Raw genomic sequence first — 18,144 nt, forward strand, 5'->3', positions numbered from 1 at the left:
AATGAGTGTTGCCTGAACATATGTTTGGATTTTCCCTGTCGTTCCTTTTTCGCCGAGCTAGAAACTTGTCGGTATATTAAAGCGCTTGAGTAATAATTGGCTGACAGGTTGCATAGAATGATTGGTCCCATTGGGTAACAGACACTCAGACATCTGCTAGAGGGGAATCGCCCACTCCCAGCACAACACATTTTCAAGTTCTCGCCCACGGACCAACCACGCGTCACATATTTTGGATAGTGTCAGAATCAATAGTTCTTCATAAGTTGTAAGTTTCTCGTTCGAACTTGAGATTTTAGGAAAAGAATGTAAAAGGAAAAAAACGCATCTCCAGTTGTGACTCATATTTGTCTGTTAGATGCCCCAAATTTTCATATTCTTTTAAAAGTGATGAAAAGACAAAACCTGACTTATGTGTCGACTCATTCATACTCACAATTTTTTGACATTTAAAACAGTTCAGTGTATTATTTTTGTGAAACAATTACAATAAATCATCAAGTAAAATATTTCAGAGTAATAAAAAAATCAAAAAGTTCTATTCATATAATTAAATGTGATAAGAAGTATTTGCATAATTAAAATTAAAAGTTTTTTTTAATGATTTCAATCATTGAATTTTAAAATTAAGACAAAACAAATTTTTATGACAATGTTATTTGAGGAAAAAGTAATCATTTCATAAAAACAAAACGACAAGCAGCAGGAAGTGAATAATTACGCCACACAAGATATTCAGACAAAGACTCCGATGTACGGTGGCCAGCTGGGGCCACACAACACTCACGTTTATTGAATGCTTATCATTTCCTTTTTTTTTTTTTTTTAATAAACACAACAACCGACCCACACGACGATACGATGTACACTTGTCGCCTTCGGCGGCGACCTCTCTTCTGGTACACGACGTGACTCGACGTTATTTACAAGCTGCGGAGTGAGGCGTTAAGAATGAGACAGCACTCCTGTCACATCGGAGCTGAAGCGCAATGAGATGAGGACGGTCAAGTCAAAGTCAATGTCCTCTGTATAGTTTCCACTTAAGAAAAAAAAAAACAAAAACAAGACAAAATGTTCCTAGTCTAATGAAAGCAACAAGAGATGGTCGGCCATTTTAAACTACCGGATAGCTGCTCAGAATCTGCTCGAAATAAAACGTACTTACAAGGGAAAGATTCACAAATAGGAGGGACAAGCTTTTTTTTTTTTTTAACTGCACACCCCACGATTACTGCTAGTGATATGTTCCCCCTTTCAACATCCACCTCGGGAGTTTCCTCGTGTTTGGAACATGGAGATGCCGTCGGGGGAAAAAAAGAGAGGCTGCAAGGACAAACGCTCGACCCTTTTACCAGATGTAGCCCTCGTCATCCGCCTCTCCCGCCTCGCCCTCTTCTTCCTCGGCGGTCTCCTCGCCGCCTTTCTCTTCCTCGTCCTCCCAGCCCACTCCGCTGCTGAAGTCGCCCGAATACACGACTTCATCGTCTACGTGGGGGGAGCAATTCAGATTTTCATGTACCTTACCTGTGACAATTATCTTTAAAGGCAGATTTCTTTATGTAACTCGGCATTGTCCTTCAGTTCACTTTTGAACAAGTGCACACTTTGCTAATGAGAAGTAGTGGAAACAATGGCGGGAGTTTGACTTTGTGCTGATTTAAGAGTTATTTCTTAAGCCCTGTCGTAGGAACAGTTCTTATCTGGAGAAGGTTCTGTCTGAGCAAGCCTTCATTTATCTTGAAAAGACTTTTCTCGCCGTGACAAGACGCGCTTTGGAATGCAAATGACCGCTTGATGCATGAATGTGCTCTTTGCAGTGAGGGGAAAGTCAGTTGACATAAAAGATAGCTTGTGTCGGGTAGATTGCAAAAAAGGGGGGGGGGGGGGGGGGGTTATCCGAAGAGATGTGGAGGTTGTGTGTGTTCAGAAAGAACTCACCGCAGTCTGGTTTGCCACGAATCCTTGACCCGGCCACTTCGCCACCGTACTGGTCAACGCACCAGCACTCTCCCCTGTCACACTGCAGCTTCCTGTAGAAGCCGTCTTCATCGCAGTTTGGGATGAAGCGACCTGGCAAGTACGCGCACGCATATATTCACAAGGATGAGCCGAGAACAAGCTTGCGTGATGCTTCGCTGCGCTCGATCCCCAGGAGAATGCATGCCGCATACATTGCAAGCATTCCCAAAATCCATGAATAGCAATTTGGTTTCCAGAAAATGCTGGTGATGAATATGTAAAATCAGAATGGTGGAGGAAAAAGTTCTCACACACACGAGGCCAGCATAATATCATCCACACAAAGTCTTTGGACCGTGGATTTTCACCAGATGGAGAAAGTGGAGCTTATTAAGCTTGAAGGTTGCAAAGTTAGACAGCCTGAGCTCCACACAGATCATTTCAAAGCGCTCACACAAGTACAGAACAAAATTGTCCGCTTAAAATATTTGGGAGTAAGTTTCAGAATCCAAGACTCATCACAAGCTCACATTATCGTGTTTTTATCGTAACCATTTTTTTATAGAACGATTACTGAATATCAATGACATTTTGGAGCATAATATTGGAACAAATATGTGCTGAATACAAATAAGGCGGTGTGAAAGAAAAGCGTCCTTGCGGTCTTTCAGAGGTGCATCTGAAAGTCAGGCTGGCACTGTGCCCTCGGTGTCCTTGCAAAGTCCTGACTCAAAGCACAGTCAGCCAAAATCTGCATTGCGCACGAGTCCAAATATACACTCACTCATTTACCCACTTTGACGCAAATTTACTTTGGACCTGATTTTCCCTGCAGTGTATTCAATTCTAATCCATAAGCCTGATCATGACCAAATCCCTGGTCCCTATTAGGAATCCGTTGTAGTCAAATCCTGATCCAATAAAAACGAATCCCAAAAGGATTTGTGCGAGAATACGTACCAAACTTTCTTTTGCCGCCATCTAAGACTTGGATCCTTTCCAGCTCAGCCAGGCAGGGGGGCTCTGAGGGGGGTGAAAATGAGGAAAATTCATGAAAAATTCCACTTTCATTCTGTCTGTGTGAAAGTACATTGCGATTATTTATTACATTGTGACATTTGTCTTTTTAAATTAAAACAGTAGCTAAGCGAGAGTTTCACGAATCCTGCCTAGCAACAAGTGGCCAGCCGGGCAACGTAAAAGAATCTCAACCTTACAGCAATATTAATCTTCCTCTGCATTGCGCTCTCATACGCCGGGAGGTTCGGGACCTAGATTCAGCTCGGCTGACGGGTAATATCGGAGAGCTGAGGGAGAACTCGGCTGTCAACAAGCAGTAGCAATGTTCTCCTTGCCTGGCGCTAGCCATTTCAACCCTCCGGGGAACAGAAGGGAGAGATATCGAGAGGAGGAGATAAATGGCCACAGACACGAGGAAACTACGTACTGGAGAGGCCACCCTCCTGTCTTTCTTTCTTTCTTTCTTTCTTTCTTTCTTTCTTTCTTTCTTTCTTTCTTTCTTTCTTTCTTTCTTTCTTTCTTTCTTTCTTTCTTTCTTTCTTTCTTTCTTTCTTTCTTTCTTTCTTTCTTTCTGTCCCGAGGGCGACCTTGCATGGCAGTTGAGGTGACGGGTGAACACGTTCCACTCACTCTCTCTCCAGAAGCACAGGCACCACTCGGCCGTCGACACCTTGCCGTCTTTGTAGGAGTCACACGAGTTGAAAAAGGGACGGATGCAGATCTCGTACTTGTCCAGATTGATGGCGGCCAACTCGGGGTGATCCAGGTACAAGTCGCCGTTGGTGTCCAGCTTGGAGAACATCCAACCTACGGAGTCCTTACAGCTGGCCACCAGGCTCCTGTCCAGCACTGAACATACATGTTTTCAGTTTAGATTTTTTGGGCTTTCTGTCTTTCTATCTGGTGAGTGTCATTTAAAAACATTAGATTGGCCACACTCAAGAATTGGCTCAATGTTTTTTTGACAATCTATTAAAATCTCAAAGAGAATTTCATTTTGAAGGACCCATGGACATTTTCGGGTCATTCAACATGACCCTAAAATGGCCGCTTCAAACCTAAATGGCAGACTTCTTTAAAGATAGCTGACATATGTCATAAGTCTTCAAAGGAGCAATTTATCTGGCTTATGAATAACAACAAAGCCAGAACAATTTCTTGGATCTGCATGCCCAGACCCAAAATAACACTCGTAGTACTCATCGTAGTAGTTTCTCCAACCTGATGCCGCGTTGGCTGCGGTGCTTTTGGCCCCGGGCTTGCTGTTATTGTTCTGCTTGGCATTATTCTGAAGGAGTTGGAACCAGTCCCGGAGGCGCTCGCCAAGATCAGCCAGATCCTGTCCGGTGCAAGTCTCTGCGGGGAAATCCGTATTTGTAACAACTTCTCACTTTCATGTTTACATTTAACCCACAACTGCATCTTACCGTGTTTACTCTCCGGCTTGGGAGCGGCGGTGGAACACGGACAGAGACCCGAGCACTTGAGGCTCAGCTCCTTCCCCGTGAGACACGCCTGCTGCTCCAGCTTGCACTGCGACATAAACACACACATTCACACACACACATAGCTGCGACAAGGACACGTGAAGGTGAAGTCAAACGACTTATTGCAGGGACACGGATCAAATATTCATGAGGCAAGCGACTGTACGGCTTGGTTTCTGTGCGAGACTTGCGCAAGGTCAGCAATGGCCATGTAAGAGACAAAGTGTAAATCAATAAAACAACCCCCCTCAAGCCCATATTGGTGCTTCTAATTCCATACTCTGTCCCCCCCCACCTTCCCCACAGTGCAATGACTGTGATGCATGGCCGACAGGGTTGTTTACACATTTGGGGACTATGCAGGGGTGTTGATCTCAGTATTGAGGTTATGGTGTCCCTCGAGGGGGGGGGGGGCATTATTTCGAAAGCGTGAAACTGTCAATGCGGAGTAAACGTATTTGCGAGTATTTTTTAACATTTCGATATGTTTAAGCGTACTTGTATGCTAAATGCGAAACACTTAGCGATGTGTAAGCATACTTGTATACTAAATGATAAACACAGCATTTGTTCCCTGCACCAATAAAAAAAAAGAAAGGGAATTATTTTAAGGATTTGGCCTCCTGTTTGAAAATAATGCGACATGTCAGTGTACCCTTGAGGCGTAGTTGTGTCCGTCAGATCCACACACAGGCCCGGTAGAGGAGATTGGACATGGCTGACAGTTGCCATCAGAGGACCTGAGAGCAGGCTGCTTGAGTCTTGGGGACAAAAAGGAACACGAGTTGTTACTGTCTGGCTTCTTGTGGATTTCCTACAAATACTTGGGATCTTGCACCCATCCTCCCTCACCTGTGCTCAAGCTTCTTGCGGTTGATGCACACAGCTCTCTGGTAGCCCTGGGCGACACACACCTTGTGCCTGCTGCACTTGACCTTTTGACAGGGGTCCTTGGTGGTGTCCACATCTGAAAAAAAAAAAAGTGTTCTGCTTGGTTCCATCATTTTTTTGTTGTTGCATCCATGCTATGATAAGTTGTAAAATGAAAACATTAGTAAATAAATCTGTCTGCGGTTGCCAACTGTTGTATTGGGAGCGCACAAGCAGCATAAGGTATCTGGCTGAGCCTCATGTTAACTTAACAGGCTTCCGCGGATTAAAGCAGCGGCGGGTGATGATGACGTTTCCATAGCAACAGGCTCTCGGCGGTCCTGGAAATCATTTCTGGGCTGACTGTGATTTGTGGCTCAATCTGGTTTGTTTGTGAGGACTCTGGCTCGCTGTGCAATCATGTCAGCGTGCCCGTCTTGGAGGCTTTGTCTTCATTTCATGACGACGCCCTCATCATCGTCCATTCCTGTGCCGTCCTACCTAACCTCGGTCTCTGCTATGCGATTAAACTAATGCGTAAATCGCCAGAGCACTTCCCTTAATAATGAGGTGCTTTGGTACGATTCAATGCAGATTCCAATGAGATTTATCCGTGCGGATTGAGAATATGAAGATGGAACTTGGGCCGCGTCCTCATAATGGACCGTCTTATCGTCCGTGCACACTTGGACATAATCGCTCTTAATGAGGAGGCAACGGCAAATTGCTTGCACTTGGAAGGATGTGAAAGCATTTGTCACACACTCTTAGTCACTTAGTAGGATGAAAGTTCCTGGTTGCCTAGGTAACTGCCCTTGCACCGGCTGACATTTCAAATGTCATCGGCATCCTTCTCCCACTCTTTGCTATATATCGATGATCCACCCATCTATGTATAACTGGGATGTATACAGTACAATACTTTATTTATTTAAGGTTATTTTATACAGTAATCTCCAAAATGAGATAATAAATAATAATAATAATAATAATAATAATACATGAATAAATAATAAATGAGAATATTGTAGAATCTTTTTTCCCCACTAGTTCAATTCCAAAACGTTATTTCCTCGATGTCGACCACTAAAAATGGGGTCATTGATCGATTGATCAAACTGACCTCACAGTTTGCGATGACATCCATTTTTCCATCCATTTATTGTTATGTAAAAAAAAAAAGAACTTTCTTATGCCTGCACTTGAGCCCATTCGCGTGCTTGTTTGTTCTTCCTAGCTCAAATGATTGTTCTCCGGCAGCACTGAGCAGAGCGACGAGCACAGAGCCACTGGCTGCACTGATGAATGAGAGAGAAAGGCAGTGTAAATGAGCCTGACCTCTCACTCACTCGCTCACTCGGCGTGCAGGTCGCCTCAAGTGGAGACAGCCACCGCGGCGCCTGAATGCAAATTTCCAGACTCTCCGTGTTGACAAAGTTGTACACGTCTGTCTTCTGTGAGGTCAAGAATGCCCGGTGGAGGAAAAAAGAGGTCTGCAGGCTCTTGTCAGGTCATTGTGCTGATTTCCTGACAACTTAGGTGACCTTCTCATTTTTCTTTTCCTCTATTGGCTACCTGTGTGTTTCAAGATTGATTCAACGGTTCTTTTATTGCTTATAAAAACATTCTAAATCTTAATCGATAATGACTTTTAATAATCGCGTAATCGTTTCGCTATATTTTGCAATCATCCTCCATGAATGCAGAAAACATGCTTTTGAAAATGTTGATCATTATTTTGCAATTTTCCAAAATGTTAGATACAAATCGTTTGCTGAACCATAAATATTTTTTTTCTGCTCTACCAATCTGAAATAATATCTTATTTTTTAATATAGAGATGGAAGTTAACGCGTGTTTGTTTTATCTGATACTACATCGACAAAATAATCAAGCAATGAATCCATTTAAAAATAAAATAATAATAATTGCAGCCCGAGACTGGAGTGAGCTAAACTGTGTGCAATTTTCATCTCAGCAAAGCGGGCGACAGTTGTCGACGACAGCGCCTTCCATTAAATTAAGTCTTATGAACCGCCACCCGTGTCTGGCATATATCATCCTCCGTGCTTTTACTTTCAGTCTGACGTACAGGTCTGTCCGGCCCTCAACTGAAAAGCATAATTAGGCCTTCAGACAGTGCACTAATAGACTGCCATTCATAAGACTTCATTTAAGCTGCAAATCAAGCGGCAAGGACACGACTGGTGTCATAGCTTGCCTTGCCGCAAATTCGGTTAATGCTTAGCTGGGAGCTGAGGACGCTCTAGAAACTTAGAGGGAATAGAAATTGAACAAAGACAAATAAGAAAGAGAAAATTGCTGCAATGGGTTCAAGCAGACGCAATGTTGGGCATCTCCTTGGGGAGTTGCAACAGATCTGCTCAAGCATGTCAAACAGAATAAAACAATCACTCAACCTGCTTTTTTTTTCTGCTGCGGCATGAGACAGCGGGTGACCCCGGTCTACTCACAAACACACACACTCGGGGGCTGTGTAATACAATACGCAAGTGACGCATGTGTCCAGTTCAACTGAGGGTCATGGATTCTGAAATACGATATTCAATTTTCATCGACTTCTTCAGGTTCATGTTGCTATGAGTGCGTCATGTCGCATTTGGATGAAATATCTGTGCGATGCAATATCTGGCACAGCATAATATCGAGTAGCAGCTTCAGCCACTTACTGTTGCATATGTACAGGAAAAAAATAAAAAATGTTTTTATCTCTTTGGCCTAACATACCACAGATTTTTAAATACTTTCTGTTTCAAGTAGAAAAATGACAACTCACTGTCACTGGAGCCTTGATTTTCATCCCAATTACGCACATAATCATCCTGCAAAAAGAAATAGAAAAAAAAATCAGTAAGATGGCGAATAATTGACAATGAATGCAGTTCTCTAAGTATTTCGCGCTGATTATAATGTGCACATTTGATCTTGAAAGTGTGATGAGGAGCACAGCCAGACGCGTACGTAAAATGCATCTGCATGGAAATGAGTTTGACTAATTGTCTTGCTGTTTACCTGTATGCCAGACATATGGCGCCCAGGGTCTACTGCTATTCCAGCGGAGTGCTTAGAATTTTAATAGAACTTTGAAGCCATGCACAGATAAAGACGTATAACGCTGTGAATGCACTGAAAACAACTGACCTCCACTTCCTGATGAAAAGACAGCCAGAAGAAAGAGAGAAAAACATTGAGAATTAGTGGGAAGTCATCACTGCACTTTATGCATACTGACTCTATGAAGCTAAAAAGAGATGCATTTGCTTTAGAAATCAGTCCATATATTAATTATGCAGCAAAGTGCAGCAATAGGTTTTAGCTAGAGCTGGATCAAAAAATAAATTCTGCCTTTAGCACCCCAACACCCACTCAAGGTTTAAGTGCGGCGCATGATTTTAACACAGGCATTAGGTTGAAGTTATTTTAAATAAACAATTTTTGAAGTTATTCTTAATAAACCGTTTGATTTTTGGGGGGTATTTGTTCTGACGTTATCCTTTCTTTCACAGGTGCTGCTTGAGTTGTTTAAAGGTTTATAACTATTAGAATGCTAATGCTAGTTTTGTTAGCCCAGCAAGGTTTATGGTGTTTGGTTTGTTACACACTGAAAACTGCCGGGTTGTTTTCTGAACCCACTTTCTGGGTAGCTGTCGACTTTCAGCAAGAAAAAAAAAATATCCGAGAGACGGCTCATATCTTGATAATCTTGTTGTCGGGTCACTCATAAATTGAGGTAGCGTCGTATACAAAACTGTGTACCACCCAGTTTGTGGCTAATCTAGTGATTGTGAATGAGATTAAATATCTTAATAGTCTTTGACAATACAAATCTTCTGTTTAAGATTGTTTGTGAGATATTTACCATGCCTCAGTGAGACTTTATCACAGCGTGATAGGCGCCAAACATCTCAGAGACGTTCTTTGAGCCCCGCAGTGTGACCATATGCAAATAAATATTTTCATCACTGTCAGAACCCTCCACTCGAGCACCAAAACATTTCCCGCCTGCGTGCCTTGCTCGTCTCCATCAACACACGCCCTTGCCAGGAAGCCAACGCGTGCCCGTGGAAAGAACTCGATACTCCATTTGGTTGGTGAGTAATTGTCTGGCTTTTGTAGTTTGTAGTTTACAACCTGACCATTAATCTCGTGTTTACCGCATCTCCCCGATTGATGACTCACGAGCTGAATTATTCAGTAATCCCTGTTTGTGCTCCAACCAGGACCAGTGAGGAAAATGTTCCGCTGCACTGACACGACTGGAAATCAATGACTTGAGAAGGTGCATCAATGTCAGCAAAGAAAGGGGGGGGGGGGGGGGGAAACACACACACATCCATTTGTGAGTACAATTTAAGTAAGCATGTTGTTATGGAGGCTAATGACACACTGCATCTAATAACAGTGACTCACTGTGACAATATTTTATATTCTACTGCAATAAACGTGGCGAGCAGTGCACGGCGGTGGGTTGATTATTTTGCAAACGAATGTATTTTAAAAAGGGTGGTTAGCGCCGTCGTGGGTGTGAACATAGCCAACAACGAAAACACGTCCACCGCCCCCCTCTTCTTGTTATTCTCTCAGATAAACTGAAATAGTGCCAAGCAGTTTCATGCTATACTGTATATGTATCTTCACAAGTCTGTCAGTTGTTTGTGCACAAACAATAAAAGTGAAAAATAATTGATTCTGACAGTGTGACACTTGTGTAAACAAACCCTAAAATACAACTAACAAACCCACATTGTGATTAAAGAAGGGGAAAAAATCTGACATATCCAGGACGGAAAGCCTGTGATTTACCTTCCGCCTGTTAAACAGAGCAGGAAAGTTCTCCCTTTGCATGGCCGCGTTTGATTGACAGCTCCCGGTCCCTCTTATAAATAAGCCGCGGCGGTTGCTGTCCCCTTGTAGGATTCAGCACAAGTCAAGAGGAACTGTGTCAAAGAGAGAGCTTCCCACACTTGCTGGGTGGATGGCAATCAAAGAAATGGAAGTTTGAAAGAATGCGCCAGGACGTGCGTCTGTCAGCAAGTGCCGCTGACTGACAGGTGCTTCTCTGCAAATGTCGACTGTCGGACACACTCGGCGTCGAGTCCCTGGGGCGTTGCTCGCCGTCGCACCACAAAAGGACGCCTTAATAACACTTGGATAAAATTTGGGCTCTGACCTTTTTCTTCATAATCACTGCTGATATCCGCAGAGCAATAATACACACTGCAACTGCTGTTGTTAGCCGTTTTCAGGCTTTTCTTAGGACACAATTTTGGGTGATCAAAATGCTGTCACAAGAATGATGAATTTCATTTCATGTGTGTCTTCGTACTGTACAATACTGTTAGGTGCAATTTTAAGTTCAGCATAGCTTTAGATTTTTAGCTTGGGAATTTCCATTCATTTATTGGGGTAAAATAATCAAGTGGCAAATTAAATATAATGCAATGCACAAAATATAGCACATTGTCTCTAATCTTAAATGCATTTAAACTACGTATTATTATTCTGAGGTTTTTTTTGTACTTTTTTTTTTACCGGTCCTTAGTATATATTTTTGTACTATTGCTACAAAATTCCCTGTTCGAAACCACACAATGTAACATTCTAAGCACTTTAAAATATTCTAAATAATCTAAAATAGTCCTCCAGAATTCCTACCACAGAATTTTAGACAGTGATGCTCTGATTTGTCACGTGCACTGCAGAATGAGGTTCAGCCCCCTCCACATCCCTGGAGAGCTCATCAAGGATGCCCTCCACCTTCTGCTGCTCAAGTCCTTCTCATCCTCTGCTACATTACCCCGAAAAACAAATGCAGCAACCTATTTGTCGACATGTTATATATTTTTAGTTATTAGCTCTTTCAAGCCGATCTCAAGGAAGCACTTTTGTGAATTAAAGTAGGCCAGATAGTGCTGGAGTACACCGATCGCGTCTGATGAAACGCAGTGAAATATCCTCCGTTGCCTTCATGAGCCACTTATCACTTCCACCCTCCTTCAGGATTGCACTCTTGCCGCCAGCGTCAATTTATAGATTGCACGAGACACCTGAGATGAAACAAAAGCCTGTATGCTTTTGTTATTCGGCTCTGTTATGGTGCATGGATGTTGAAGGACTGCAGGGGACAGATTTGCTTCTCAAAGCCCAAAGGGAACATTCAAAATGGATGCGCACAAGTGCAACAGGTTCATACCGTAGTTTTTTTTTTTTTTTTTGCTGATACCACAAAATGATTGATGAACAGAGCCGTGATATAGAATTACAAGCAAAAAAATGTGCCTGCCCAGAAATGACTCAAAAGTGATATATGGGATCATTTTACTACTGTGGGTCAGCAAAAAGTTTGACTTTTTAAAAGCCTACTGGGGTTTTGTATTGATTTTCTTTTGTTTCTAGTCATGCATTCTATCTGCAAGAGTGTATATCATTTCTGACAACCATCATTTTCAATTGCAGCTTTGTTCTTATTTGAACATTTGATGTACACTGGCGTTTGTTGTTGCGTTCAAACTTTGCTTTGTATGTTTGCATTGATGTCTTCAATAGAAGCAATACGCAAAACAGAATGGAAATAAATTAAATATTTCGCAGCTTTACAGATGTGTATTTTGTACTATAAATGATTCAACAAATAAAAAAATTTAACAAGGAAAGAGCTGTAATGTGAACAAATTGAGAGATTATGATGAATGGTCTGGTACCATTAGGATGAGTGCCAAATACCAGCTAGTGTTAGCACAACACCCTAAAAGCAGAAATCAACCCCAACATTTTCTGTGCCGCCCAACTGGTTGAAACACGGTGTCGTGATTAATGTCTAATTTGTGTAATATGAATTAAAAAGGCAAAATCCACCTCTTTTTTTTTTATCCATCTCACGGGGCGGCCATTTTGCCACTTGCTGTCGACTAAAAATGACATCACAGTTGTCAGGTGTTAGGTCACAACCAATCACGGCTCATTATTATTCTGAAGCTGAGCCGTGATTGGTTGTTCAAATATGTTCATTTACTCTGGACCTATCGCTTAATTAGCCTGTTATGGAATGAACTCTATTCCTCGACAGTTTGCAGTTTGCTCTCCGGTCATTTTTTATGCTATTTTATGTCTGTACGGTGACCTCGAGTGCCTTGAAAGGTGCCTTATAAATAAAATGTATTATTATTATTTCTTTGTGTGTCTTAGCATGAAGGAATTGACAATAAAGCTGACTCTGATATTCAAGTGTTCAGGTTCAGTCGAAGCAGAAGCAGGTCTCTGGGGAAAGTCCTCGCAGGCAGTTTTTTGGCACCCGTGAGGTAGGACCAAGAACAAAAAGAACGCATTAGCTGAACGCTAAAGCAGCTAAATGAATTTGATATTTGTTCCTGTTGTGTTATTGATTTGCAAATTCACACCCTGCAGCACCTGCGTCCTTCAGAACTCAACTAACACAGCAGAACGGAAACGGGCATTTATTTTCCCCTCCGCCCCAATTACAGTCTACGTTGGCTTTTGGTGGGAAGCCAGAAACATCTCAGCAGTCCGCCCCTTACCTGCCCTCCAAACCCTCAAAATATCCTCCTCTCTTGAGACGGATGAAGGTGGACTTTCTGCAGTCCCATGCCTAATCTGGACTCCAATAAGGAGCAAGCAGCATGACCAGCTCGACTAATGACTTTTTGATGAGCTCTTATCGTCGTACACATCTGCATCAGCGCAGCAAAGCGCTGTACGCATGAAGTGTCGAGCTGCAAAGCTACGGTACGCAACGCTGATGGAATGACTCACTGTTCACAGTGAGTGTCTGCACCTTCAGAGACACGTTGCGTTTTCTGTGAGATTGTCAAGAGTGACGATTTTCTCAACTGAATCCATTTCACAACAAGCAACTGTTTGGCATAATCAGCAAATCTTCCAAAAAAGAGGCTTCAAGAGGTTAAATTCTCACTCTCAGCTTAAGTTTACAGTCAAATTCACTGGTGGGTTTTTCTTCTTGGGGGGGGGGGGGGGGGCAAAGATACCCCAGGAGGTCCTTTAAACAAAATAAAAAGAATATAGAAACGCCTAAAAATTTTGGGGCAATATTCATAAACATTGACAACATATGATTAATGCTAAGACATAACGTGAAATGCTATAGACTGGCTAATCCATAGCATCTATACGGTGGTGTGGCAACAATTTACGCAGTCAATATTTGAACACAAACATATGTTGATGGACAATATAACAATACAATATCGGAGCGTGCTACGTAGTCATAAAAATAAAACATAACATTTTTGCTTGCTGTGAGGTTACAAAATAGCATCATTTCATTTATTAGCATCTCCCATACCAAATACATCCTCTCAATTGTTCTCTCAGGTGATTTTGGATATAGTCAAAGTAAGGTTCTGCAATAATAAGGATTGCCAGTAGCTTCAGCAAGTGAATTTTTGCATAGTTTATGTGCGAGTCCGATGTGTGTCATGAGATGGGCGGAAAATTGACTTATTAACTCGCAGGCGCCAATCGGACCAGGTGGTCCTGGGCTGCAAAAATGGGAGAGAGGTGTGTTCGTTTCAGATAAGGTTTCAGCGGGCGAGGATGAAAATGAGGGGGGGGGGGCGGGGATATGCAAAAATGGCATCATCAATGCATGCTGACATGCATGATGAATGCCAGTAATAAACAGAAACTTGCGTTGCGGATTCGCTATTCATCATCTAGTTCATATGGTGTCTAAGTTCCAAATCAGCACAACTTTGGGCCAATTTCATGCTCGGGTGATATCATGGACAGTATCGCTTTCACAAGGGAAATGGAGCAAGCGTATGTATTGAATTTACTTTTGATTTAGTGCTAGGGGAAAAACGAACGAGGGTACAGAGATAGGAAAATCACATTTTTGGGAGGCGCGAATTAAGCCGATACAAAAAATACGATTAGCCGTATTTTCGATTTGAAAAAAACCTCCCAGGTAGGATCGGAAATATTTTTCAAGATTCTGCCAAAGAGTTAGAAAACTCATGCATCCTCCATCTGCTTCTTTCCAGTTCCCCACGTTTCTTCTCCTGGGTGGATTTGGTGCATTAGCAGAATGAATCGTTGAGTGCACCTGTCAGATTAAAGGATTGAATTCTATTATTTGTTGACTGTAACTGTTCAATCTAATCCGCTTGTCTTCCCGTGAAATAGATTGAATTGGAGCGTGGATGTATTGGAAGTGAGAGGCCTGTTATCCTCGCTCCGTTCTTACCGGGAATACATATTAAATATTTACAGTATTCACTCTGCTGCTTGCTTATTGTGCCTCCCTTTTTCGCAAAGACGGGATATGCGCATCTTGGTGTGTTTATGGAAGAAGCAGGACGACGACGATGATGAGAAGGAGAGCTCCTCTTTCATGTGCTGTAGCTTTGATTATTGCTTTCCAGTGTCCGATTAATATTCAGCACGCTTCTCTCGGAGGACCGTGCCAGTCAACATCAATTTGTGTAATCGGAATACCTACGACGACTGCATGTAATTCCCACCGTTCGCTCTTTGTCGAGAAGCGGTGGCGGCTGATTGCATATTATTATACATAAGATGATATAAAGCCTGCGCCGCCTCTCGTGAATCAAGAGAATTCCCAGCTAGGGATGCATTTTATGTGGACTGGGAGCTGGCCCTGGGATAGAGTGATCAAGTTCAGAGAGATGCTCGCTGCATTTCAGCGCACACACAGATTGCTTGCGTTGCTAAGGCAGCAGGCTGAAATCAAAGTGGTTTCTATTGGCAAGACCCCCCCCCCCCACCCAACCCCTCCAGGAGGCTCAGTGGCTCTCTTCTATGTTGCTTCTCCTGTCATCCTAATCAGCTGAAGAGGCAGCACCATCTCTACTGGCCTTTAACACACACATACACACATGCAAATGTGAGCCCACACAAGCACCGCTGGGGGCTATGATCACAAGAGATGCAACAATAAGCGAGTGTGTGTGTTTCCTGCAGCTTTGATAATAAATTAAGACGTGGGACGTCTTTATAGTCCTTTCATCTTTACATCGTTGCTCCATATACAATACACAATGTGACGTTATCGCATTATTTGCACAGTCTAATGGTCTAATGAGATCTAAGACGAGAGCAGGGAACATGAAAAATCCAGCCGGAGCAAAGATAAAGGGACATTTATTTTTACTGCTTTTCCCTGTGTTATTGTTTGGATGGCAAAGACATTAAGTGTGCTTAGATGAAGCCCATCAATCCATTTTCTATAGAACTTGTCCCGTTCACTTTATTTGCCACCATGGAGGCAAGAACCTAAGGGACACTTGGTTAGCCGCAGTGGCTAGCCAGCCATAGCTCGTATGGAGCAAGTTAGCTTAGCACCTTGCATCAACAAATGTCAAATCAATCCTGTAGGCCGCAGATGTCAAACTCAAGGCCCGGGGGCCAGATACGGCCCGCCACATCATTTTATGTGGCCCGCAAAGGCATCAAATTCGTGTCATTACTAGAATTGCAAATTGTCTTCACTTTTAATAGATATATTTTTTTTTGACCAGTTTTTACTCGTCTAATTTGAAAACGAGTTATTTGTCAGTTTGTTTTGTAGCTTTGACTGTATATAATATGAGGTGCTCATACATTTATTTGGGTTGACAGTCAGAATGGCCCTCCGAAAGAAGCTATGACTACAATGCGGCCCGCCAAAAAAAATTAGTTTGACACCCCTGCTAGGCCAAACTTCCACTTTGAAGCAAACTTAGTGATTTAAAATCCTGTAATAACACAATTTCATTACCAGCCCAAGTACAATTTCAACTCAGACTAATCCCTTTCCTATTTGCACATGTACCTCATCTTCTGGGCACATGCCTGATCCACCAATGTGATCACCGATGGTAACGCAGTTCCTTCCATCACCTCTAGTATTAAGCAATACTGACACTCATATTTCAAATCCTATAATCATACCTCCTCACGTGCTGCAGGACTCACCCTGGATCAATTAAAATGCAATTCAGCAAATGTATCGGAACCTAATCCAACTGTGCTATTGTCCAAATCCTATTGAGGGTCATTTGTAATATGTTTTCCATAGCTGGGGGCAAAAAAACATCCATGCATTCACAGACACGTCTAATGCATAATGAGCAGCCTGCAGGCATTGGTTGATCAATCCCTGCAGCTTCGCTTGAGCCCTCTCCGTGGGGGGAATTTTCACATCAATCTATCTCCACCCCGCCGCTGCGCTGCACCTGCTTAATTCTCTTGTTTAGGAAAACTCCCGGGACACGTCGGAAGAAGGAAGCAGTACATCGCCCACATTAGACGGTTAATTACTTGTTATTATGAGAAAGCCCCAAGTGAAGATACAAGAAGGAGTGATGAGAATCCATTTTTGCCTCTTATGAAACATCACATTAGGGAGGAAAACATTTTATAGGAATAGATTTCCTTCGTTTATAGAAGGGGCCAACTAATGCACATTTCATGGAATAATAGAACAAGAAGAATCCTCATAGTTGTTTTTTTTTTCCCGATTAAACATAAAACCATATTTTTGTTTGCACAGCCTATGTTTAAGCACATTGCACCCTAGTTGTTTTAAAATAAACAAGTTTGACCAAGTTGCGGTGCTACTTAAGTATTTGGTTGATGCATCTCGTTTTTGTCGCATTATCGCGCACGCACGCACTTACGTCTCTGAAGCGGTTCCAGTGCTTGATCTTGCGGCTGTATTGGGAAATGGTGGACAGCCACTGCTCGTCCTCCATGAAATTGCCCGTTTTTTCCGCCTCCTTCACGGTTGCAGCAGCGGCGGCGGCGGCGGCGTTGGCGACGGCGGCCTGGAGGCTGGAGCCGAGCAGCACCAGCACCAGCGGCGGGACCGCGAGGCACAACATGTCCGTCCTATGGAGCGCAGTGAGTCGGTTACAAAAAATACGAAGAACACGCGTTCCCGGCTTTCCTCTTCTCAGCAAGATGAAGATGAGGAGGATGTTGAAGCTGGAATGGGAAAGTGATTAGCTTCGAGGATGCTCTTCTTCTGCGGGGAGGGGGCGAGGGGACGGAAGGGGAGGGGGGGAGCGCAGTCTCGATTGGAGCGAATGCAAATGGCAAATCAGAAATGCAATGTGTTCTCGGTTTACGACAAAGGCAACGTAACCCAAGTCAGTCGGAACGCGAAACGCTTACGTTGTACATCATGAAAAACAACCACATATATGGTGAAATCATTCATGAAATGTGTCCTCTTTCCTTCCAAACGGCCAAACGTGAAATCCGTGTGACTTCAAATGCAAAAGTAGACATCCTTATTTAAGAATATTACCTTATTGGTTGTAAATTTATAGGGTTTTTTTTCCCCCCCCATTAAGATTATTCTATAAGGGGGCGTTAGGAGTGATTCAGCTTTAGATAAGCATAGATTTAAATGTATTCCTAAAAAGTAGCATACGCCGATGAGGCTCAGGTGTGCATGACATCGGCGTGAAGTTAGTGCGAGTACGTGAAAGGTGACACGGCCCTGCAGGTGTCCCAGAAACTCACCTCGCTTTTCACACCAACCACAAACACTGAACAGCTACCAACCTCTAATTTAGATGAAACACTATGGAATACTAACATAATGGATGTGAGCTTGGTGGAAACATTTTGAGAATCCCAAAGCAATGACGTATGTGTGGGGTCTCATTTAAAATAAAAAATAAAAAATGGAAGGCCTACTAAGCGTGTCCCCCCCGCCTGAGAAATGCATTATGAAAGATTGCAATTCTAGTACCTCTCTGCATGAATGCTAATGCAGCCATTGTGACAGCTTGGTGAAAAC

At 42.8% G+C, this 18,144-nt stretch overlaps 1 protein-coding gene across 1 annotated transcript; it reads right to left on the minus strand.

The window, feature by feature from the left end:
• Positions 1-752: 752 nt before the first annotated feature.
• Positions 753-17,381, minus strand: spock2 (SPARC (osteonectin), cwcv and kazal like domains proteoglycan 2). The gene is made up of 11 exons (XM_037272519.1): positions 17,015-17,381; positions 8,499-8,507; positions 8,134-8,179; positions 5,319-5,433; positions 5,122-5,227; positions 4,407-4,512; positions 4,201-4,335; positions 3,610-3,828; positions 2,920-2,982; positions 1,939-2,070; positions 753-1,485 (listed from the first exon to the last, which is right to left on the minus strand). Exons 1-11 carry the CDS (start codon positions 17,216-17,218, stop codon positions 1,349-1,351), a joined length of 1,272 nt encoding a protein of 423 aa, XP_037128414.1. The 5' UTR covers positions 17,219-17,381; the 3' UTR covers positions 753-1,348.
• Positions 17,382-18,144: the final 763 nt, after the last annotated feature.

This window comes from Syngnathus acus, chromosome 15 (genome assembly GCF_901709675.1).
Source record: "Syngnathus acus chromosome 15, fSynAcu1.2, whole genome shotgun sequence".
NCBI lineage: Eukaryota > Metazoa > Chordata > Actinopteri > Syngnathiformes > Syngnathidae > Syngnathus > Syngnathus acus.